We start from the raw sequence: 24,354 nt of genomic DNA, 5'->3' as shown, positions 1-24,354 counted from the left end.
AGAAGAATTAAAGAACAAACAAACAGAGATGAACAATACAATAACTGAAATTAAAAATACATTAGAAGGAATCTATAGCAGAATAACTGAGGCAGAAGAACGAAAAAAGAATGAAAAGAAAGACAGCCTAAGAGACCTCTGGGACAATATTAAGTGCAACAACATTCGCATTACAGGGGTCCCAGAAGGAGAAGAGAGAGAGAAAGGACCCAAGAAAATCTTTGAAGAGATTATAGTCGAAAACTTCCCTAACATGGGAAAGGAAATAGCCACCCAAGTCCAGGAAGCGCAGAGATAAACCCACAGAAAACATCATTCTCAATGGTGAAAAACTGAAAGCATTTCCTCTAAGATCAGGAACAAGACAAAGATGTCCACTGTCACCACTATTATTCAACATAGTTTTGGAAGTCCTAGCCATGGCAATCAGAGAAGAAAAAGAAATAAAAGGAATACAAATTGGAAAAGAAGTAAAACTGTCACTGCAGATGACATGATACTATACGTAAAGAATCCTATTCTGTGATTATGTGAGAGAATACCTTTGGTCTTAGGAAATGCACACAGAAGTACTTAGGAGTAAAGGAGCATCACATCTGCAATTTATTCTTAAATCATTCAAATAAATATTTATATAGTGAGAGAAAGAGAGAATGACGAAACTAATAGAGCAAAATATAAACAATTGGTGAATCTCGGTAAAGGCGCTTGGGAGTTCTTTGCATTGTTCTTGCAACATTTCTATAAGTTTGAAATTATATCTATATTAAAAAATAATAACAATGAAAAGGAGGGAGTGATCAACTGTGACAAATGATGCTTACGGATCTAGTAAAATTAAAATAAAAGTGTGACCTTTGGGCTTCCCTGGTGGCGCAGTGGTTGAGAGCCCGCCTGCCGATGCAGGGGACACGGGTTTGTGCCCCGGTCCGGGAAGATCCCACGTGCCGCGGAGCGGCTGGGCCCGTGAGCCATGGCCGCTGAGCCTGCACATCCGGAGCCTGTGCTCCGCAACTGGAGAGGCCACAGCAGTGAGAGGCCCGCGTACCGCAAAAAAAAAAAAAAAAAAAAAAAAAAGTGTGACCTTTGAATTTGGCAGTGTGTAGTTTTCTGTGGATGCTGGCTATGAAGGCCTGATTGGAGAGGTTCAAGAGCAAGTGGAAGGAGAAGAATGGAAGTCAGGAAGTATAGAGGATGTATTGAAGGGTTTTGATTTAAAGAATAGTGACTTGGGGCAATAGCTGGAGGGGAAGAAGGGTCGAGAGTCCTCCGGCCCCAGTCCGCATGACAGTGATCCAACAGAGGGAAAATGGATGATGCAGAGAGGGGAGAATTGATGAGCAAGGCCCTTAAGCAGGTGAGAGGAGATGGTACCTCATGCCCAAGTGGGGGGCTGGTCCTGGCTGACAGGAGTGTGGCCCATTCCTAAGCACGTGGGTGCAGATGCAGGTTGCCACTGCCCTCCAGCCAAAAAGCACCAGGAGCACAGCTGTAACTGTGACCAAGTTGGGTTTATCACTCACTGCAGCCAGGGAGAGCGCACACATGGGGAACTCTGGGGTGTCAGTATGAGTGTGTTAGGAAGCACCTATTACAGGATTCGGGGTTTCGTTGGGTAGTTTTGCAGAGGGCCCACGGAAGCCGGGGTTCACTCTGGATTGGGTGCTGTCAGGAAGCAGGGACACACCTATGACTGATTATCTCAATAAACCTTTTCTATAGGGAATGCAGACTAGAGTGAGGCTAAACCTGTAATTGGTATTGTAGTCAAGCATATTAGCCAGGATGCGGGGGCCGGGGGGAGGGCGCGAGGGAGGTTATTTCTGTGGTTTGGACGATGCTCAGGGTTGTCCGTGTGTAGATGTGATGGTAGAGTAGCCTTGTTTTGGTCTTGATCCATTGTGGCCAGAGTGGCCTTGTCTGATGTCGATGTTCTTGTCTGATGTGAGATGGTTTCCATTCAACAGGAGAGCACCGGCCGAGGCCTAGCTGTGAGTTCCTAGTATCAGGCCAGCTCCTGGAAGTTAGGAGCTGCTGCTTTTCACTTTCTCAAGGTTCCTGGGGAGATGGGGAGAAGGGGAGCTTGAGGACATTCTCTTCTGATGGTCTTATTTGTCTGTGAAATAGGAAGCAAAGCTGTCTTGAGAGCAAGGATGTGGGAGGATGTCAGGGAATCTGACAGCAGGGAAGGTATCAGTCACTGGATGGGCAAGTGCCAGGAGCATTGAGGGTGTCCTGAAATTAGTGATTTTGACTGAGCACGACTGGGATGCTGTACAGCCGTGTTGTGCTGCTCTGCCTGTGCTCAGAGGACGTGGAGAATCTAGTTTAAACAGGATCAGAGTTTTGTCAAAACAGGACGCAAGAGCTCTGAATAGTGGCTTTGCCGTTTTAAGTAGCTATGTGACCCTAAGAGTTCTGCGCCTCAGACCTTACATCTGTAAGATGGGGAAAATATCAGTACCTAACACCTCATAAGGTTGTTGTGACGTTTAAATGAGTAAATGGGTATCAGGTACTTAGAACAGTGCCTGGCTTGGAGGAAGTACTCAGTAAGTATGAGCTATGATACCATTTCCCCCTTTATCACAAAATCAACATACAGTTTTCCTGCTTTAGTATTCTAACGTTAGGGTCTTAGAATCTGTATGTGGTAGGGGGAAGAGGAGAGAACTCATTCCTTTACTCCTCTGATTAAACAAAATAAGGAGAGAAAGGGAGTAGGGAACCAAACAGAAGGAAATGAAAAAATGGGGAGCAGGACACAGTGAATTTCAGTCTAACAGCGTAGTCCCAAGATATCAAGTATTCTGGAGTGTGCATGTGTTTTAAGGTTTAAAATAATAACCAAGTTTTAGGAGTGCCCTATATACAGCAGCCTTTAAAAACAAGGTCATACATTTCTGATGCATATGAAAATTTTATTAAGAAAATACAGACATCTCGAAGTTTTGGATGAACAGATACACACTACTATATTTAAAAGAGATAACCAACAAGGACCTACTGTATAGCATAGGGAACTATATTCAATATCTTGTAATATCCTATAAGGGAAAAGAATCTGCAAAAGAATATGTGTGTATATAAAAACGGAATCATTGTGCTCTACCCCTAACACAACATTGTAAATCAACTATACTTCAATTTAAAAAAAGAAAATACACACATCTCAGTAGAATTTATGAGAAGAAATTTATAACAAATGAGAAGAAAACAGTTCACACCATTAGGAAGTTTTTAGACTCACTCCTGGAACCATCTGGAGTAAGTCAACCTGGTAAAATACACTCTACACAGGGCATTCCCCTTAAACCGGTATTCCCATAAGCTATTACCAGAAGACGGCTTATTCCATCTCTTTATCTTAACTACAAAGGTGAGAAAGGGTAAGCAATGACTTTTGCTACGACGTGTGGCTTCCTTCAAGTCAATAATGAATGCTTGGGATGTTATCAAAGGAAACACAATATTAATCGCAAAATATGGTTTTAATTTCAGTTAAAGGTCATTAGGCAAAGTATAATAAAACATTAGGCAGAAATCTTACTTTGTCAAATATTTGGCTAAAATAGATCTCAGAAATTCCTTATTCCACACATACATTTTTATATTACTACTTTCTGTTATGACCTTTTAGTGGAAGAAGTTATAGATATGGATGTAATACAATAGACATAATTAAAAATATATCTTACAATTCCAATTCATATCGACAAGTTATAGATATGGATGTAATACAATAGACATAATTAAAAATATATCTTACAATTCCAATTCATATCGACATTGGCAGATGTCAAGATACAAAGGAAACTGATTTGCACAGAGTGATAGCAGTTGGTAGTTTTGTGAAGATAAGCAAATCAAAAGATGTTAGTGAGCTGGAATTTTTGGTGTAATTTATCAAATTCAAAACCAAATCTTTTGTTTACATCCAGTACTTAAAATGCTTAAGACTAACAAATTAAATAGGTTTATGTTGTATTTGAATTATAAATGGGAAAAAGTAAAAATCACAAGAACTGGTAAAACACGTTAAAAAGGACCTAAGACTAATATCATAATAGGTGAACAATTTTCATCTGAAATAACAATTCTTGAAGATAAGGTATTTAAGATCCAGATAAAATCGCCGGTCACAGAGGCCCTTCTTCCCTGGGAAGGGCTGAGGTGACACACAGCTCGGCCTCTCACCAGCAGAGAACTTGGGCAAATCTTTTAACCTATCTGAGCATCTGTATCCTTCTCTGTAAAAGAGGCACAGTGACAGAAGGTGGTTGTGAGGATTAAATACGCTGATGCATGTAAGATGCTTAGAACAATGCCCGGCAGAGTAGGTGCTATCCATAAAATTTAGTTTATCATCATTTGCTAACTGAACATACCTAACGTGTTGGTGATAATTCAGTGACTATGTAGGAATCAATGATTTGCTAGAACGTACACTTAAAATTAGGAAAATAAAGGGGAACAGTTTTCCTAGAACATAAAAGGACATACTGAAAATTGGGGAGTATATACCCATAAATTTCCCCTTCGTCTTAAAACTTTTAAAAGTGTGCTGAATGTAGGGGTAATTTCCCAAAGAGCAAAGTGGAAAATAAGTTTTTATTTGGGAAAAACAAGATTGATTAAACAGCCATATCAGAGTCAGTTTACTGGCAAAAAGCTGTTACAGAAATATACAAAGCATCCCAGTCATTTGACTGAATTTGTGTGTTTTACGTCACTGAACTATGTACACATTTCCAGACCCTGACTTTTTCTCTTTGCGAGGCACTATTTTCCATATCCAAGTAACGAAAATAATTATTGTTTTAAAATCTAATCACTGGTTTATTTGAGAAACTGCTGGCAAGGATTAAGGGAATTATGCAGTAAGAGTCCTGTCCTAATTAGGCCCAGATTAATTTATAAAATTTGGAACAAAGCATTGAGCTTTTTGTCCACTTACATTAAAACATCTTGACTTCAGATGAGAGGTAAGTTTTCTGTGGTAAAATTGTTTTGAATATTTTCAATATTAAGTATGTTACTTTATTTAGCTTGTCTGTGGAGGATTTATTTCATTTTAACATCTAGATGTACATGCAAGTACAAATCATAAATCAGTTGAGAGCCAAAGTAGATAATGAATCTCTCTGCCATTTTCTATAAAGTCAGCAATGTACCTGCACCTGTCGAGAGGAAATACGATATTGGTGTTACTTCATTCTTTAGGACAGTCCCTTTAAATGGAATCCCAGTAGAGAGCTTTGAGCTTTATATTAATGTTCTCAAGTATGTACACGCAACAGAGCTGATTCCATTTTGGTGAATTCAACCTTGGAGCTGTTCAAAGTTTGAAGAGGTTATTTTTGAGGGATACTGAATGGATTTGGGAAAAGGAACAGTAGCATTTGGATGAAGTATTTTTTCTAAGGCAAGACTTCTCCCACTCCTCTACTCTCCCCTTTGGGCTTTCTCAGTTATCTGAGAGTAAATAATGCTCCATACCCCTTGATAATTATTATGCTTTGGTCTTAATTCATTAGCAACTCCTGATCAAAGGAGAATGTAGAATCTCATTTCTCCAGAGGCTGACAATTTAGAGAAAGAAAAGACAAAGGATAGGGTAAGTCATATCATAAGACAAATAATAATAGAGAACAAATATCCACTTGATAATCTTTTACAAATGAAAACTAGTTGCTAGGTTTTCCTTAACAAGTATATTTAAAATCTAATTTAGAATTGAACAATGTTCCATTTACATATTTTCAGAATAAGCTGTTTAAAAGTTCTGTATTTTTGTTCTTATGAACATCCTGTGTAAGTTATACATAACAAAAAATAGATGAAAGAATAGAATTTCAGTTTTCTTTTTCATAGAAAGTATATACTATCTGAGCACTGAACTTAAACGCACACCACACTCAGTACTCCGGAGCAGTGCCACTCAGTGTGTTCTCTATATCAGCAGCAAGGGCATCACCTGGGAGCTTGTCAGAAATGCAGAATCTCAGGCCCCACCCCAGACCCACCGCATCAGCAGGAGGAATTAGTTAGCTCTCCACATGATTTGGACATCCACTTTAAGACAGTGATTGGGAGGGGAGGGGAAGTGTGTACATCAGAATCACCTGGGGACCTACTGAAACTACACCTGCCACAGCCCTGCTCCAGGTGGTCCAGGGGGCCTTAAAGGAGGGGGCAGAGGCATCTGCATTTTAAAGCTTCACAGTGACTTGGTGGCAACTTCCTGGTTAAGAATCCATCCCTTAAGAAAGTTTTAACCAAAATCTTTAACACTTTTCCCATTATAGTCAATAAACCTTACCCTCATTAGTTATCCAGTTTATTTCACAGTACAGGTGGTGGTCTCAGATTAGAAAAATACGTATTCTCACTTTTCCCACTAAATAATTTGACAGACTAATCTACAGAATTTCTTCTTTTTTCAAAAGAATACAAATGACTGTCCATTGCTATTTTTCAAATCAATTACCTTTTCGCTAGGTAAAAGTTTCCATAGAAGGTCCATTTCTTTTCCAATTTGCTGTCATTATGCCACCTCCCTTCCCACCATGCTGATAGTTAGTTCCTGCCTGTATTCTTAGCTTATATACTAAAACATTTTAATTTATATCCAAAAAATTGTTACTTCTTAAAATACTGGTTGGTAAGTAACACATAATAAGTAGCTTCTAAAGTATAAATATGATTTCTGTCTTATTTAAGTAAGCAGGCTGTATGCCATTTGGCCTTGTTTTTTCCTTAAAATATTTTAATTTCCATGTATACCGTATTAGGCATATTTAATAAGCAAACATCTTAGTAAAATTATTTTAATTCTACATTTTCCTGTCTTCAATAAGCATTAGGTGAAAAACAGGGCTGTAATTATTTTACTTGTAATGTTAAACTAAAATCAAGATTTCACAGAAAATATTTTTGTGGATGACTTTGTTTTGACAAAGGTAATGTGAAAAACATAAACCTTTCATCCTTAATTGAAAAAAACAAATTGTGACCTGACTGCTTTTTTTACAAAACAGATTGATGATATAACATACCTCTGACTTTACTCATCTGTTAAGTGGATTTAACCAACTGCATTCTCCCATACTCCAAATGGCAATGCTATTTCGAGCATTCTTAAAAGCAATGAATTATATTCAAAATTATTGTGAATCAATCTCTACCTATAGGTACAAAGGAGACAGGAATATAAAAATGAAGCCTTTTTATCTCCCTACAGAATATCACATCTAACATATCAAGGACTGTGGAGGGAAATATCAAATAATGTGCACACTGATATGTAGCTATGAATAATTTTTTGTAGTTAACATTCTAGAATGGGTATTTAAGTTTTGTTTGTTCCCCCAAAGCAAACTATGTTAGGCTCATATATAGCAATACTACTTCTCAAAATGTTTGGGATTGTTCTTTAGGAACTCTCCAATGTGTAAGCCACATAAGAAAACTGGTCTCACTAGCCAGTTTATTACCCATTTTACTGGGATTAAAAATGACATTTACTGGTCTGAACACCTACTTTATTCATTCCCACTTAGCTCTAAGTTAATTTTGGTGGTTTCAAACAATTAAATCCATCTTCAATGGAAAAGGAGTTGTCACTACTAATGATAGTTAAAGGAATGTATCATATGAACATTCCAAAATTATCTCAAATAATAAAGAGTATCACTACTGGAATAAGGGTATAGACTCATAGATGAGTCTAAATATGACTCATTTAGATGTGAAACATATGGCTAATCTGTTAGGTCACACGCTGTTAAAAATCATAATCTATGCATCAGGTATCCTATACCCCCTTCTTTAGAATCATCTAGAAGAAAATGAAAATATGTATTTTTCATAATAAGCAAACCTAAATTTCTCATTGGGCAATAAAACAGCAAAATTGAAGCAAGTAAATTTAAGATATTTATTTTAAAAAGTTACACTGAGATTTTTATACACTGTTGAAAACAATGACTAGTTTATTTGTCTAAAGGCAGCAGTGCTTCCCATTTCTCCCACGTTATAGTTAAGCCTCAGTTTAGTCCCAGAAAATACATAATAGGGTAGATTTTTCCTGATCTATCTACTGAAAAGGAATTTCAGAGCATGAAGGTAAAATGAAGCAGAAATAAAAGGACATTTTTAGATACTGTCAATTTGTCCTTAGAATTTGGTTAAATTTGGCTTCTTCCCAAAATTCTGTACTCATATCCACAGAAGTAAATTTCTATTTTAGTAGCCCTAAAAGAACTGGGTGAGAGAAGATGATTAGCTATAATAGTAAATAGCAAATACTCTGGCAAGAGTGAACAGGAGCACAAGTGAAGACATTCACAAGTAATTTTTAATATCTCTGATGTGGTATGAGCTACAAATCAGAATGAGAGCATTACGGTCATCTGATTTCAGGGTGCAGGTGGGCATTAACAATGTAGTCAACAGGTCCATCCTGTACAGAAGTGGAGATTCATGGGAAAAAATAAGCAAAGTGGTAGGGGAGAATAAAACACAGAAAAAACCATAAATTTAAGAACGTCCTCTCTTTTTGTCTGAAGAAAGGGGTCCCTGAAGCATGGAAAGTGTTTATCAGTGGTGTGCTTCTATTCCGTTGTTGGCGGAGGGCGTGACGCAGGCTCTGGCCAATCGTACACATCCGGCAACAGGGAATCGTATTCACTTCGCCATATTCTTTCTCGAATGTATTTGGCCTTGTCCTCAGGTTCCGGGTATCGGAAAGCCATTTTATTAGCATACAGATATTCTGTAACCTGAAAAATACAAAAGATTACTGTGTAGACTCTGAGTATTAACCCATTTAAGAGAAAAAGTATTATTAAAACAAAGTAATGAATTTGGAAGAATGGCATTTTTTTCATAATAAAAAATAACATTACTTTGACTCACTTCAAGACATTCACAAACTATTAAAAGATAAAAACATCTGCAGTCTCACCATAAGTTCAATATGTTTTAAAGTGACTTTAAAGTCCCCCCCCGAACTATTATTGGCATTTCCTTAATACTTCAATAATTTTAAGCTCTACCGTGTGTTGGTCCAGCAGACCTACTTGGTAGCCTGCCCCACCTGTGTCCCTCCCCACCACCCTGCTGAGACCATGTGTAGGAGACTCTACTTCCTAGTCATAGCTGACTGGACTAGGGTGAAAATCTAACCCAAAGTGAGCCAGATGTTTTTCCTCTAGAATTTGAATTAAAAGACATAGAAATTATTGTAAATCAGGTGTTGGACACTAGAACTATAAGGTCAAGTAAAGTTAGGGCTAGAACCTATACATGGCAACTCACCACCACCATCACTGAGTGCCAGGCATGTTCTATGTGCTTTACGTGGGTATCTCATTTAATCCTCCCAAGAACCCTAGGAGACAAGTACTATTATTATTCTCATTTTATACATGAGAACACCAAAGTTTGAGGAGTTTAAGTAACTTGCCCAAGCTATTTAAAGTGATAACTGTTGTTTCAAACCCGAAGCATTCTGATTCTAGGTCCCAGACCCTAAACAGTTAAGCTAGATTACTTCCCACCTAAACTGGCTTGAATGAATTTCTGATCTTTGTGGCAAGCCACACACAATGACTGGTGGTGAAGATAAAGCCTCTGACTCTCTGTTTTGATGTAAGATGGGGTAGTATGAAGAGCTTCCTCACAGGGTAGCATGGTGCCTGTCACCTAGTTAAGTTCTCAAGTTACAGTTTAATTTTAACTTTAAAAGAATGCAGTGATACATGGTAAACAACAACAAAAAATCAAATAATTATGTCTTTCTCCTCCTCTAATTCCCATTCCAAATGGTGACTACTATTAGAGTTTTTTTCAGTTTTCTAAAAGAAAAATTTAAAGAAAAATGATGGTTATTAAAGATAGTCCTTGGTCTTAGGAGTTCAACCTTACTATATTTTGAGACAGAATTCCCTTGAACAACACGGGTTTGAACTGTGCAGGTCCACTTATATGTGAATTTCTTTCACTAAATATGTACTACGTGATCCCCAGTTGGTTGAATCTGTGGATGCGGAACCTCGGAAAACTGAGGGCCAACAGTAAAGCTATATGTAGATTTTCGACTGCGCAGAGGATCGGCCATTAACTTCCGCATTGTTCAAGGGTCAACTGTATTGTCTAGTCTATTGTAGGAAACATATTAGTACCCACAGAGAAGACTGGGGGCAAGGCCTGAGATCGGAGGGAGTCCTCCTTGATCAAGTAGGCATGCAGCAGGTGACCGGTGACTGTACGGGGCTGCCCAGTGGCTGTGGGTAGCGCTGGGGGACAGGTACACAGCACTGTCTGCTCACCTGATCCCTTGGCTCCTAAAAAGGAAAGCCTTAGGACACCGGAGGAGGGGGAAGAGAGGCGATCCTGGGGGCTCTGCTCCTATACCAACCCCAGCACAGATCTCCTTCTACTTCCCCATGTACTACCTTTCATGCGGACACACCAGTAATCTAACCAACTGATACCTCCCAAAATCTGTCCCACGTGTAATATTCTGTAATTCTCAAGATGAACTCTATTCATCCTAATTCTGGGCTCTAAATTCTTCAGTTGTTTTACAATAGTAAGGTATTCTGGTTCCTTAGTCTGGCATTTGTGTATCTGTACAAGCTGATCTTAAAATAACTTCAAATCTTATCTAATGCCTTTTTCCTATCTATACCTTAGATTCCACGATCAACTGAATTGGTTATTTCCTAAACATATCATCCTTTACCAATTCCCAATCTTTGCTTAGTTTATGAGTATTAATATAATGTAACAATAACAGTATTAGTCAAAGGGGTAAAATCTTATGATCATCAGTATACAAGTTGAAAGTGTGGTTGATAAATTCCACATCTAATCCTGATATTTAAGAAAATCTTAGTAAATAGCACAAATAGAAGCCTACTTCTTCAAAAATATTTTAAAAATACTTATTTCAATCCTTATTAAAATACAAGGATGCACTTATCAACCCAATTGTTTAAAACTGATTTTAAGTAGCAACTAATTTAGTAAGATAGGGAAAAATGAACTATACATTAAAAAAAAAAACTTATTTGCAGATGATTCACAACTCAACAATTCCAAAAGAATTAACTGAGAAACTATGAAAAGAATTAGGATTGTTCAACAAAGAAACCTGTTATCAAATGAATTCATAAATATTAATACCTTCCCTATATATTAGAAATGACCAGTGAGGACATATACGTGGAAAGAAAAAACGTTATTTTAAAGGATAACAAAATTTCTGAATATCTAGGAAAATAACAGGAGACATGCCACATTTAGATGAAGAAAACAACAAAATTATATTGAAAAACTTAAAAAAGAAGGAAAAAACCTTAAAAAGTGGAGAGAGAGATTGAATAAGGAAGAGTCAATACAGAAAGACTCAATTTCACCAACTTAATTTATAAATATGACATAGTTTCATACACAGTTTGCAGGGTTTTCTTTAAATTCAAAAAACCGATACAAAAATTCATCCAAAAGAATAAACAGTGCAGAACAGACAAGAAAATACTGAAAAACCGTAACGATGGTTTTAGCATGTATAATATGTAGTATCAAATAGTACACATTATTAAATTAAAACAGTGCCTAATAATAGGCAAATATGGTCTGGAACAGACTCTTAGTAAAGAAATCAAGGTTTTTATGTTAACAAAAGGAACATTCCCAATCAGTTGGTGCTGGGGCAACTGGTTAACTATTCAGGAAAAAATGTTTCTCTGTCTCACATCACACACTAAAATCTCAGAGGGATTAAAAGTTTTAAGTTATTAGAAAATGCAGGTAGATATTTATGATTTTGGAGTGGGAGAGAGCACTAACATTCATAGGAGGTGAGGAAACAATCCATAAAATAGATCATTCCATTAAAATACCTTGTGAAAATGGCATGTCAAACAAGTTAAAATAAATGACAAATGGGAAAATACCTGCACCACACAAAACAGAAGGAACATTACCCGTAATATTTTAAGAGCACAGTGTTATAAAGTAGAAGACAAATATGGAAGTACTATTGTTCAATAAAAACAAAAAAATTATTAAATTTAATAAAATAAGTGTTTTAAATAAAAATTATATGCAAAATTAAAAAAAATAATATTGGCAGAGGTATGGGAAAACAGATACACTCATATCTAACAGGGGCAATGTAAATCAATACTTTTTTTCTCAAGAATCATTTGGCAATGTTTATCAGAGGCCTTAGCATGTTAATCCTTTTGTTCTTAGGATTAGAAATTTATCTTAAGAAAAAACGATCACAAATGCACATAAAGACTTATCTAAGGATGTTCACTACAATATTTCTAACAAAACGAAAGATGCTTAAATGTCCCCCAAAATAGAGAAATGGTTAAGCAAACTATGATATAACAAAGAGAATTCCATGATCTTGAGAATTATTACTGATTTACCTGGGGAAAGGCTTACAATATATTAAGTGGAAAAAACTGCAGTGAGAAACCAATTTTAAAAACAGGCACAGGTGACTGCACGTGTGTGCATTTTTATTATGTGTTTGGGAAGAAAAAACAATAGAAGGCAACAAATGCGAGTTATATTCTGTAGCAAGAATATGAGCAACCTAAAATTTCTTCTTTGCGCCCTCTAAATGTTTCTGATTTTTCTCTAATGAACTTGTGTTACTTGCATGAAGAAAACACCATTAAAATTTATGTGAAGAGGTATAAATTATTACTTACTTTAATAGCAATGTTAATAGAAACTTCCTGAATATTAGCAAGTGGCGGGTAAAGTCTCCCCTGAGCTAGCTCTTTATCCGTCAATTGACTTGTCAGAGCCTGAAGAGAAAAAAAAAAAAATTTCACTTTTGTTTGCTTAAATAACAGAATAATAAGGACTAATAAAATGGGGAAAGGGTTGGGGGAGCAGAGAATAATACAGGTAACATGTTTTCCTTATTTCTAGCAGGAATACACTTAAACCACTGCAGAAATTAAAACCGTTTACCACTGAACAGTAAAGAAATAACCAGATTTAAAGACTTTTTAAAAAATCAGATTTAAAGACATTTTATCTATGCTGTCACAATTATGTTACTTTCAGATATGTATAATACAGGTACAGTATTTATGAAAATATTCATAGCTTACAATCCAACACTGGAAAAATGATAAATTAATTTTATGCAAAAGTAGAAGGTAAATCAAAAAAGCAACGGATGAGTAACTTCCTTTCCACTCATAAGGCAGATTTAACCCATTCTCTCTCTGTTTTTAAGATCCATTCAGCTTTACAATTCATCCTTTATAAAATAACCAAACAATATTTAAAACATTTACCTTTGCAGCTTCTAGGAAAACATGGTCACTAATATGCCGGGTGTTACAGAGAATAACAGCTAAAGCCACACCTGGAATACATTTAAAATAGTGTACTTAGTAAGGTCACTTCCAATTATGAAAGTAGCCAAATAAATTCCTAGATTTAAAGCAAATTAATGCTAACCCACCCCTACCCCAAACAGCCCCTTCAAAAAATGAAGCAGTCAAGAGAAAACAGAAATCTGAGCACTAAAAATTAAGTGATCTTTAACTGTTATAATTCTTACTTATTAGAAGAAATAATTTTAGAAATATCAAATGGCTTTTCTCAATTTAGTTTTCACATTTATCAAAATTACAAATGCATACAACTCATCAGCAGTTGTTACAAAATCATAAATTCCCGGGACTTCACTGGTGGTCCAGTGGTTAAGAATCCACCTTCCAATGCAGGGGATGGGGGTTCGATCCCTGGTTGGGGAACTAAGATCCCACATTCTGCGGGGCAACTAGGCCCACGCACCGCAACTACTGAGCCCACACGCCACAACTAGAGAGAAAGCCATGCGCCACAAGAGCCCGTGCGCTGCACCTAAGACCCGACGCAACTAAGACCCAACGCAGCCAAAAATACATAAATATTTTTAAAAAAAATGTTGATACTGACTTAAAATCAATTTCCAGTCCATCTCTAATCCTCCCTTTCTTGCTCTACAGAAGTAACTACTTTTAATTTTCTTAGCTGATTATTTTAGTATTTCTCTCTCTCACAGCTTGCTTCTAATTCTTCTGATTGACTTTTAGTTTTGGAGATCACCGAATCCTTCCTGTTGGAATTAAGTATTTAGCTTTCTTGCACATTTCCAGCCCTCTTACCAATATAGTTAGAGCATAATTTCGGTTGAATCAGTGTTCAGTGTTTATATTATTATGACTTCATAAGTGCTCTTCACAGCTGAGCCGTGTATTAACATTATATCCCAACTTTTCCTCTTCTGCCTTTTTGTTTTCCCTAAGGTTATTGTCCTGCTTTTTCCTTTGATTTTTCGGTACTTAAAATTATTTCAGGCTGAGACACTTATTCATTTAGTTGTCTAAATCATCTAGTAATTTCAGCTATTTCACATTTCTCTAATTTCATCCTCGAGAATAAATCTCTGCTGAAACTCCAATCTGGCTTGGTTGCTCTCCATTCCAGATATGGAGCTATCATCCTGGAAACTCTCTTCATCTTCATGCGGATTCCCTTTGCTTCTAAGTTGAGTCCATTTCCTAAATCTCACTTCTTCCTAGTATTTTTGTTATTCCCCTTTTTGAGTAGGATATATCCTCCAGTAGTTTCCTGAAAAACAGTGCACAGGAGATACATTTCTGGAAATCTTGCATTTTTGAAGAGCACCCTCCAGCACCCCAACACACACACATACACACACACACACACACACACACACACACCCACCACGTTTTTACTACCTTCCACTTCATTTGACAGTTTGTCTGGATTTAAAATTCTAGTTTGGAAATAATTTTCCTTCAGAATTGTAAGGCATTATTTCAATACCTCACGGCTTCCAGCATTGTTGGTGAGAAGTCTGGTGCCAATTTGACTCCAGATCCTTTTTCAACAATTATCTTTTTGTTGCATCTCTGGAAGTATGTAGGATCTTTTTTTGTACCTCATGTTCTGTAATTTCACAATGTGTGCCTTGAGGTGCATTACTTTCGCCCACCATATTTGGCACTTGGTATGTGGGCCCTTCCTATCTGGAAATTTGGCTCTTGCAATTTGGGGAAACGTTCATGAAGTCTTTGATAATTTCCTTCCCTCCACTTTTCTGTTCTCTCTCCCTGAAATTTCTACTTTCTGATATTGTACCTCCTGGACTAGTCCTCTAATTTTCTTTCTTTATTTTCCATCCTCTGATCTTTGCTCTATTTCCAGATGACTTCTTCAACTTTTTCTTATAATCCTTCTACCAAACTTTTCATTTTCCAGAGCTCATTTTTGTTTTCTAGTTTTTTAAAAATAAAATTCTGTCTTGTGTCTGGAATATTTGTCTCCATGAGGATATTGATAGTTTTTTTTTTAACATTCCATTTCCCCCACATAATCTGTTTTTTCCTGTTTGTCTATTTAGTTTCTTTTATGAAATAAACTGTTCATATAAGGGATTTTCCTTAAAATCCCTTTCTTTGAGTGTTTCTCATATGTAAGAGTTAGGAACTTAAAAAATTGATTGCTATGAGCATGAATATAGCAAACTCTATTTAGGGTTTCACACTATTCAAAGAGTATCCCAGCAGTCTTTGGCCAGAGTGGGGAAGTATGGTAACTCAGTTACTCAGGGATGGGAAGAGGATCATGGTGGTTAATAGCTTCATTTTAATCCAGCCGCTAGATAATTTTTTTTCAAATTGAGTATTCGTTCCATCTATGTTTAATTAAATGTAGTTAATTAAATGTTAGGGGCAAAATCTATTGTCTTCTTACATTTGTCTATTCCATATTCCCTTTCCTATTCTTTCTTGCCTTTTGGATTAAAAAAAAAATCATTTCATTTCCTCCCCTAATATTCTCTTATCATAGTTTGGAAGTTCTTCTAGTGGTTATCTTAAAATTTATAACATGCATTCTGATCAAAGTTTCATATTAATTTTTAGTTTGCCCTCCTGCCAGACAATGGAAGTTTCTCCTAACAGTTTAACTCTATGTAACCGATAAACTATTATTATTGTGCCTTTTAATTTTGTCTCTATAGCTTTCAAAATCCCACATGTCATTATTGTTTTGCCCTACACATAAAACGTTCCTTTTGTTTAACTCAAATATTCACAACTTTCTTTGCTCTTCATTCTTTCCTACATCTCTGAGCTTCTAACTGTGATTACTTGTGGTTTGCCTAAGGAATACTCTTTAGAATTTACTTTCCTTTCTTACATGTCCGCAGATGGCGAATCCTCTTTTCTTCCTCTTCTGAGAATATCTTCATTTTGTTTTAATCCTTGAAGGGGCTTTTCACTGTGTAATGAGCTCTAGCTTCACAAGTATTTTGTAGAAGCCACTCACACAGGTCACTCCACTGTCTTTTGGCATCTTGTTGCTGTTGAGAAGTCAGCTGGCCTGACAATTATTCCTTTGAAGGAAATCTTTTTGCTCTGGCTGAATTCACAGTCTTCTCTTTGTTGTTGTTTTCTGAAGCCTCACAAGGATGTTACTGGATGTAGATTTCTTTTTACTTGTCCCATGTGGATTTCACTGAGCTTCCTGAATATTGTGTAGTGATGTCATCTGTCAGTTCTCAGCCATGAGGCCTGTAAATATTGCCTCTGCTTCACCTACTCTCATCTTCTTCTGGGACCTCAATTAAATGTATATCAATTAACGGTATATATCTGTTTTTCTATATTTTCCCCTTTTTTTGGTCTCTGGATCATTTCTTCTGGCCTGTCTTCCAGTTTATTAATTTCCTTTGGTCTAATCTGTTATAAGCCTCATTCACTGAGTTCTTAATTTATTGTATTTTTCAATTGTAGAATTTAGTGTTACTTGGCTGAATTTTTCAAGCTTGGCTTTTATCCCATAAACATAATAAGCGTATTTGTTTCATAGCACTTGTCCGATATTTAGAGTTCCAGAGTTTTCTTTTTGTTGTATCTGCTACTTTTGGCTTGTGTTGGCTTGTCTCTTTATGTGCTTCATTATCTTTTTATTTCTTAACTAGGGTTGTATTTGAAAATTTATTTGTAAAAGTACCTTGAGGAATAGGATAGTGTTATCTTGTACCAGAGAAGACTTCTGCTTGCTTCTGCCAGGCACTTGTGGACACTGGTAGGCCAAAACAAAGGCTTGAGGTTTTCTAGATCACCTCAAGTGCAAACTATACCCACACTCCAAGGTACAGTCCTTTAAGGTTTCAGCCCAAAGTGGGAGGTGGCTCACTAGCATCCCATCCTTTACAGGTGCCAGACTCCAACTCTTGACCTCTCTCCATGAAAAGCACAGCTTTACCTCTCAGTCATTTCTTCCTGATTAGGAAGGCTCTGGCCCTTTTAGGTTTTAATTGTGTTGTTCATCCAGGTATAATTGCTGGAGTAGGTAATTCAAACATTTCCAAAGCCTTGAGTTTTTAACTGCTTTTTGATCATTCTTTTGGCCAATCCTGTTTTTAAGCCCATTTCAACCTCTGCTACCAAGTCATTCTTTTGTCTATATTTATAGTCCTAATAACTGTTAATAAAGTTAGAACATTGAAATGTTATATAAAAGTAATCAACTGCCAAATTCTGTTAGTCAAATACGATATTAAAAATGGCTTTGTTAAAATCAGCAGAGAAGTATTCTTTTCATGGTCTTTATGCCAGAGAAATATTGTTGGATGGAACAGACTGATTTTGAACATTATCAAGTTCTATAAGGGGATCATCAGTAATGGCAGAGTTTCTGTTACAGATGCTGGATCTCAAGAGACAAGCAGAGTGGAACTCTACACAACCACTCTGCTGGGGGGAAAATGAGGAATGTGCACTAGAAAAAGGAGGAAAGTGCACTAGGATATTCACAGGCCCAAAATCTTTATTTTAACAGCAGTTATAATAACGTGCTTCCTTGATGCCACCCTATGTGTGCTATAAATCTGTCCTAAAATCTTAGAGCCTGCTGTCAGTTATTCAGGGAGAGGCCCACAAGGAGAAAGACACAAGTACAAAGGAAATTCATGCCAAATCACTATTTTACTCCATATAATTCTTTCATTAAAATGAATAAATTAAGGATTACCAGAAACTTCTGGAAAATAAACAGCACAAAGGAAGAAATATTTAAAAGAATCTTAATATCTCTCAGGAGAGATCTGAAAGGATGCTGCAAGCTTAAAAAAAGTGGCTATTAAAAAGTTATTCTATGACAAGAAAAGGTATTGAGAGTAAAAAATAATATCTGAACCTACTGAGTTGATGATATGATATTAAGCAATTATTGTTTATTTCCTTTGGTGTGATACCACTATTATGGTTATGTTTAATTTTTTAAAAATTATTTTTTTAGTGACACATACTGAAGTACTTATTAATGAAATTATATGATGTCTCTGATTTGCTTTAAAATAACCCAGTGAAGGCGGAGTGGGTGGGAGTATAGATTAAATTACAAATTGATAACTGCCCAAAAGTGGGAGAATGGAACATGGGATTTGATTCTTCCCTTTACTTTTGTATATGTTTGAAATTTTCCATAATAAAAAGAATAAAGACAAAACATACAAAACATACACTTAGAAGTGCTAAAAAAAAGGAAAAAAGAAACCAAACAGATACAGATAAATGAACAAACACCACAGAAATCCCCCATATTATAGAACAAAAAAGGTAAGAGGTGAAAATATGAATAAAAGTTACAAGTTAGGGCAACAGAGGGATTTGACCATGGTCTAACACAAGTTCCATAAGGGAAAAACAGAAATAATGAAAGGAAAGGAATGAGGGGGGGAAAAAACAGAACAAAAAATCCTTTGGAAAAGAAAATATAGTGAATTGGCCCACCTGCAGACATGCATGATAGATGGAAATAAAGCCCAAACCTGGATGCATCCCACTAATATTTCAGAAATCTAAAGATAAAGAAAACACTGAAACATTTTTAGGGAGACAAAGCTAGTAGGTATAATGGAATGAGAATCTCACTGACACCAGATTTCTCATCAGCAACCCTGGCCACTGAAAGTGAATGGAGAAATGTTTCCAAAGGTCTGACAAAAATGACTTTGAATCTACAAATCTCTACCCAACCAAACCATCAAGCCAGAGAACAAAATAAAGACATTTTCAGATACATAAAAACTCAGTTTTCATCCATGCTTCATAAAAAAAACTTATTCAAAGATGTATTCCAGAAAAATGAGACCAACACAAAGAGGAATAGTGTACATGGGCAAGAGAGAACCACCACAGAAATGATGTGCTGTGGAGCAGGATCAGGATGAAATGAAGAAAGCTGGCAAGAAATTAGAGGAGGATTCATTATACTTGACACTTAAAAGACTTTGAGTGTCAAAATTTTTGTTGATCTAGAATTGCAGGTTCTACTGTATGTATCAAACCACACTCTTGTTTAGACATGAATAACATATAATCATGTAATTTCAGAATCAATCAGAGACAAAACATGGAAAACAACAGAACACAATGTAAGTTTCAAAAATTTCTCTGCAATGTAGAAATATCACCAACCATAGTTGAGAGATAAAATAAGAAGAGATAAGAAAGCTAAATACCAGATTTTTTTTTTCATTTTTCACTGTGGCAAGCTAATAAAAACTGTCTTAAGTTGCTTACAAAAGCTCTTTAAGTTTATTATATAGAGATAAAGGTAACTACTAGGAAAGCTAAAAGTAGTAATAGAAATTGAGAGGTAGAGAGAGAAAGCAAGGTATTAGGAGGTATTAGGTATTATGTGTGGACTATTATTTAGATTTCACAGTTGGAAGTTCACACATACAGTCTAGAGTTGGAAGAATCAAGATAAGGGAGATAAGTGTGCCAGTCATGATGGTAACCATCAGAAAAACTCAAAGGAAACCACAGTGGGTATAGCTGATAAGTATGATAAGGAGGTACCAAGGGGAGATAAAGAGGTTAAATAATTTTTTAACATTCTGTTCCTTTTGCATTTTTATGAACTATGTACTACTTTATTTCTATAATAAAAACAAATTTAATGAACGGTATGAATAAATAAATTTTCAGGGGAAATAGAGCAAGTTGGATTTGCTGAATTCCTTGAGTTTTCCTGTACATTCATAGCAAAATCCTGTAAATATCATTGTTTTTTAAATCTTAAATTCTAAAGAATTTCATAAGGAATTTTAATGTAATTATTAATGATTACTCTATAACATAAATAATGGTGGCATTTACCTGGAAAAATATATACATTGTTTCCTTGACCTGGTGTAAAGACTTGCCCATCACTGAGTTTCACTGGCTCAAATGGACTGCCACTGGCAAACAGACACCTTCCCTGTTGAGAAATGAAATAACCTCAATTTTGTTACTTTATGTGGACTAGAAAATTGAGGTGAATTAAAACAAAATTAAACCCTGCAGTAGACCAATATACTACTTGCAAAACAGGCATAATTTACTATATAACATATCCTCTCATTCAAATCCTTATTAGAATAAGGTTTGTTTTATGCATAGCAAGCATTCAAAGTTGAAAAAGTCCATTAATAAATTCTTTAAAACCTGACACTTCTATTTCCTTTAAAACTTAAAAAATGTAGACAGCAAGAAAATATCATCCCTAATAATAAAGACTGCTATAGGGCTTCCCTGGTGGCGCAGTGGCTGAGAGTCCGCCTGCCGATGCAGGGGACACGGGTTCGTGCCCCGGTCCGGGAAGATCCCACGTGCCGTGGAGCGGCTGGGCCCGTGAGCCATGGCCACTGAGCCTGCGCGTCCGGAGCCTGTGCTCCGCAACGGGAGAGGCCACAGCAGTGAGAGGCCCGCGTACCGCAAAAAATAAAAATAAAAAAATAGAAATAAAAAAATAAAGACTGCTATAAACATCTGTGAATGAGGGGAAAACATCAAAAATTAAACTGCTACCATTTACTGTACATCTGCTGTTTCTGGCTCTGAACCAGGTGCTTTATATGTGTTAACTCAGTTAATTTAGCCCACATAGAAGGCTTATGAGATTATCATCTCCATTTCACTAATATATATATATTTTTAAAAAATCTCAGAAAGCAAAGGCTTAAATATTTCCAAGTACTTTGTAAAAAAGTCACACATCACAACTGTAGCAGTTAAATTTAAATCCAGATTTTTATAACTCTAAAACCCATGGTTTTCTATTATGCTACAATGCTCCCTAGATAGGCAGTTTATAGAAGAGGCATATGGTATAACCACAGTCACCCCAGAAAAACATGGCATGTTGTCTTGTTAAAGAAAAGTCTCCAAATTTGTTGTATCCATCAATTTTAGTACTGTGCTCTATAGTAGCATATAATACATTTTACTAGCACCTTCAGTATTTCTAAGAGAATTTGGTGCCCATGGAATTGAAAAGTACCTGAAGGTTAATTTATAAATCCTTTATATATAATTTTCCCCCACAAATTCCATCTGTCGCACCCCTACCTGACCAAAAAAAAAAAAAAAAAGGCAAGAAAACAATAGTTTTCAAACAGGATAACTTATCTTGGAATACTTGAGGTATAACTAAAGGAAGTCATGTTTAAACAGCTACTTAGATGAAGTTAAAAGGTGATTCACAGAAAGCTGAACTATCTCCACAAAATGCACAAAATGACATGACACCTAAATATCTGACAGAGTGTTTTTTTTAAGTGTTTAGATAATTCTTTGTCTTTTCCCTACATCTACAGATGTGTATTATAGCAAGAGTGATTATTCTTTGAAATATAGTAGACCCTTGGCATTAGTGGATTTAGCACTCAAGAATTTGACCCTTTGGACAACCTGAAGATCTACCATGTGTAGTAATTATTACTTTTATAAGACATACTTTCAATTTCAAAATGATCTCAGGTTTATGTGTAGAAGCAAGTCAACTGTGCCAGTGGTGGGCCCAGGTGAGTGTCTTGGACCTACAACTCCAGAAAGCTATAGAATTTTCTACATAGTTATTACCATTCTCTACCTGTTCTAAGCCTAGCTTTATTTGTGACAAAAATTTTGTTTCTTTGAAGATCACGGTTAATGCCATACAAGTTACCACAACGTATATAATAATATAGATTATTTTTGTGCCACCATTAATTTTAATAGATTTATAAAGTAGATTATACAATATAGCTCTTTATGGGGAAAATGTTATGTCCTCATGATATCAGTAAATTTGGAGATTTAGAAAGATCTTGGGCATCTTCTCTAGAATGGCAAGATTTCAACAGCAGTTCATCTTCTCCAGGCCATTTTTTTTTAACATCTTTATTGGAGTATAATTGCTTTACAATGTTGTATTAGTTTCTGCTGTATAACAAAGTGAATCAGCTATACGTATGTATACATATATCCCCATATCCTCCCCCTCTTGTGTCTCCCTCCCTAATCCACCCCTCTAGGTGGTCACAACAGGCCATCTTTTTAAAAAAAATTCTTCTTCTTTCATAATCAACCTATAGCTTAAATGTGGCAAGACCTTAATGGTAACAGTATTCTCATTCTGAAGTCCAGGTTAGCCTATTCTTTGTTCTTTGAGCAACTGGCCATTAAAATATGAAAACACTTTTTTTTAAACGTATTTTTCTCCCTAAGCAGCAGAGGGTGTTAGATTAGCACTGAGACATCCCTCCACCGAAAACAAAAGGACACTTAAAATTTAAGCAGTAACTACAAATACATACATTTATGCCATTATTTTATGTAACACTAAGAAAAAAATTATGTAAAATTAAACTATGACACAATGCTTTTTTACCATTTTTAAGAGATAACACAATTTCAAAGTTATAAAAATTGTGAGAAAATTTGCATCTTAGAACTGATACAGTATATCAAACTGGTTTCCTTGAGGAATTTTTATTCATTCAAACGGTGTACATCTATTACAATAACATTTATTCAAAAAATAAAATTCTTAAATGTTTGAACAGTCTTCTGCTGATGTACTACTACTGCCCAAAACATTTAAATTTTTTATATTTTGGAAATGCCAAGACCCACAATACATGGAGTATATTTATCAACTAGTCTTTGTGTAAGACTAAGATTTAATTTGGAGGGCAATAACCATTAGTTTTAAGTAGTAAAGACAGGTGAAGAGGATGAGCAATCAAGCTAATAGTAATACCATTCTTTGGCATAGAAGTAAGACAGTATACTAAAGAGACTGATTTTTTTTTTTAATATATCTGTATGCTGACTTTGTGGATGAGTTCAAAAGAAAAGATTTCAATAATTATTAGAAGTTTCAGTAATTATTATAAATGTTGGAAGCCACTAGTCAAGCGAATTTATTTTGACTAACACGAAGTGGCAATATAGAATCAAAAGGAATTTTGAGAGAATATATGTGTCAAAATAAAATTTGTAACAATGAGAAAAAAAACAATGCTAAATATGTCAAGAGCATGAATATTAAGTTCAGAAAGTTCTGAGAGTTCTACTTTGGCAATAGTCTTCTAGGTTGATTCACACCAATTCTCCCTCTGGTAACAATGAGAAAAACTGGATAAAATATATTAAACGTATGTCTTAAGGAAGTGGGAGTGCTACCAAGATAGGGAGAGCTTGGAGGTGGAGACAGTCAAGATTCAGAAAAAGAAGAAAGCAAGGAATTCGGGCCCAGCATTTGAAGCTTTCCTCCTTCAGGTGAGTGATTTCAAAAGGAAAATCTGTGGCTGAGTGCCTGAGCACTGAAGTTATCAGGAGTCTCATGATGACAGAGAGAGAAAGAGTATACTTCAGAGACCACTAGGGGTGAGGGGTGCTGATAAATGCCCCAGGGTTTTTGATTCATACCCAAGAGAAAACGTAAACTGTGGAAACAGAGGAGGCCTCCCATGGACTACATCCTGCTGAATTATATGGAGCTGCCCCAGACTAACAGCCTCCAAAAGGAAAGGCAAAGCTCCTATGGAGGAAGGTAACTTCATTCCGAGCCTCAAATTATTGCTACTATTCTTCATCCACACTACCTAGCACTCAATAAGGAAGCGAAAGACAGAAGTAAAACTAGGTTTACAAAAAGACAAGAACTGGATAACCAAGAAGAAAGACAGATAATAGAAATGGACTCACAGAGAGTGAGATATTTATTACTATCAGACATTAACCTTAATTATGATTCATATATTCAAGAAATTAAATGACAAGACAAAATTTTAGCAGAGAACTGAAATCTATACAAAAGAATCAAATAAGTATTTAAAAAGTATTGTTAAAATTGTGAGGTGTGATAATACTGTGATTATATTTTTAAAAGAATCCTTAACTTTTGAGAGATATACTCTAATATTTATAATAAAATGATATGTCTGAGACTGGCTGCAAAATTTAAGGT

At 35.9% G+C, this 24,354-nt stretch overlaps 1 protein-coding gene across 1 annotated transcript in view; it reads right to left on the bottom strand.

Annotated features, from left to right (window-relative positions):
* Positions 1–8,341: 8,341 nt before the first annotated feature.
* Positions 8,342–24,354, bottom strand: part of ME2 (malic enzyme 2) — a 55,754-nt gene continuing 39,741 nt past the window's right edge. The window contains exons 13-16 of the mRNA XM_007104539.4: positions 20,235–20,337; positions 13,341–13,411; positions 12,741–12,839; positions 8,342–8,783 (exon numbers count right to left, since the gene is read on the bottom strand). Coding sequence (XP_007104601.1) covers positions 8,616–8,783; positions 12,741–12,839; positions 13,341–13,411; positions 20,235–20,337 — 441 coding nt within the window. The 3' untranslated portion in view covers positions 8,342–8,615. The remainder of the gene's footprint in view (positions 8,784–12,740; positions 12,840–13,340; positions 13,412–20,234; positions 20,338–24,354) is intronic.

Source organism: Physeter macrocephalus, chromosome 19 (genome assembly GCF_002837175.3).
Source record: "Physeter macrocephalus isolate SW-GA chromosome 19, ASM283717v5, whole genome shotgun sequence".
In the NCBI taxonomy this organism is placed as follows: domain Eukaryota; kingdom Metazoa; phylum Chordata; class Mammalia; order Artiodactyla; family Physeteridae; genus Physeter; species Physeter macrocephalus.
Note: the sequence above shows the minus strand (reverse complement) of the source record. Positions and strands in the feature narration are given on the sequence as shown.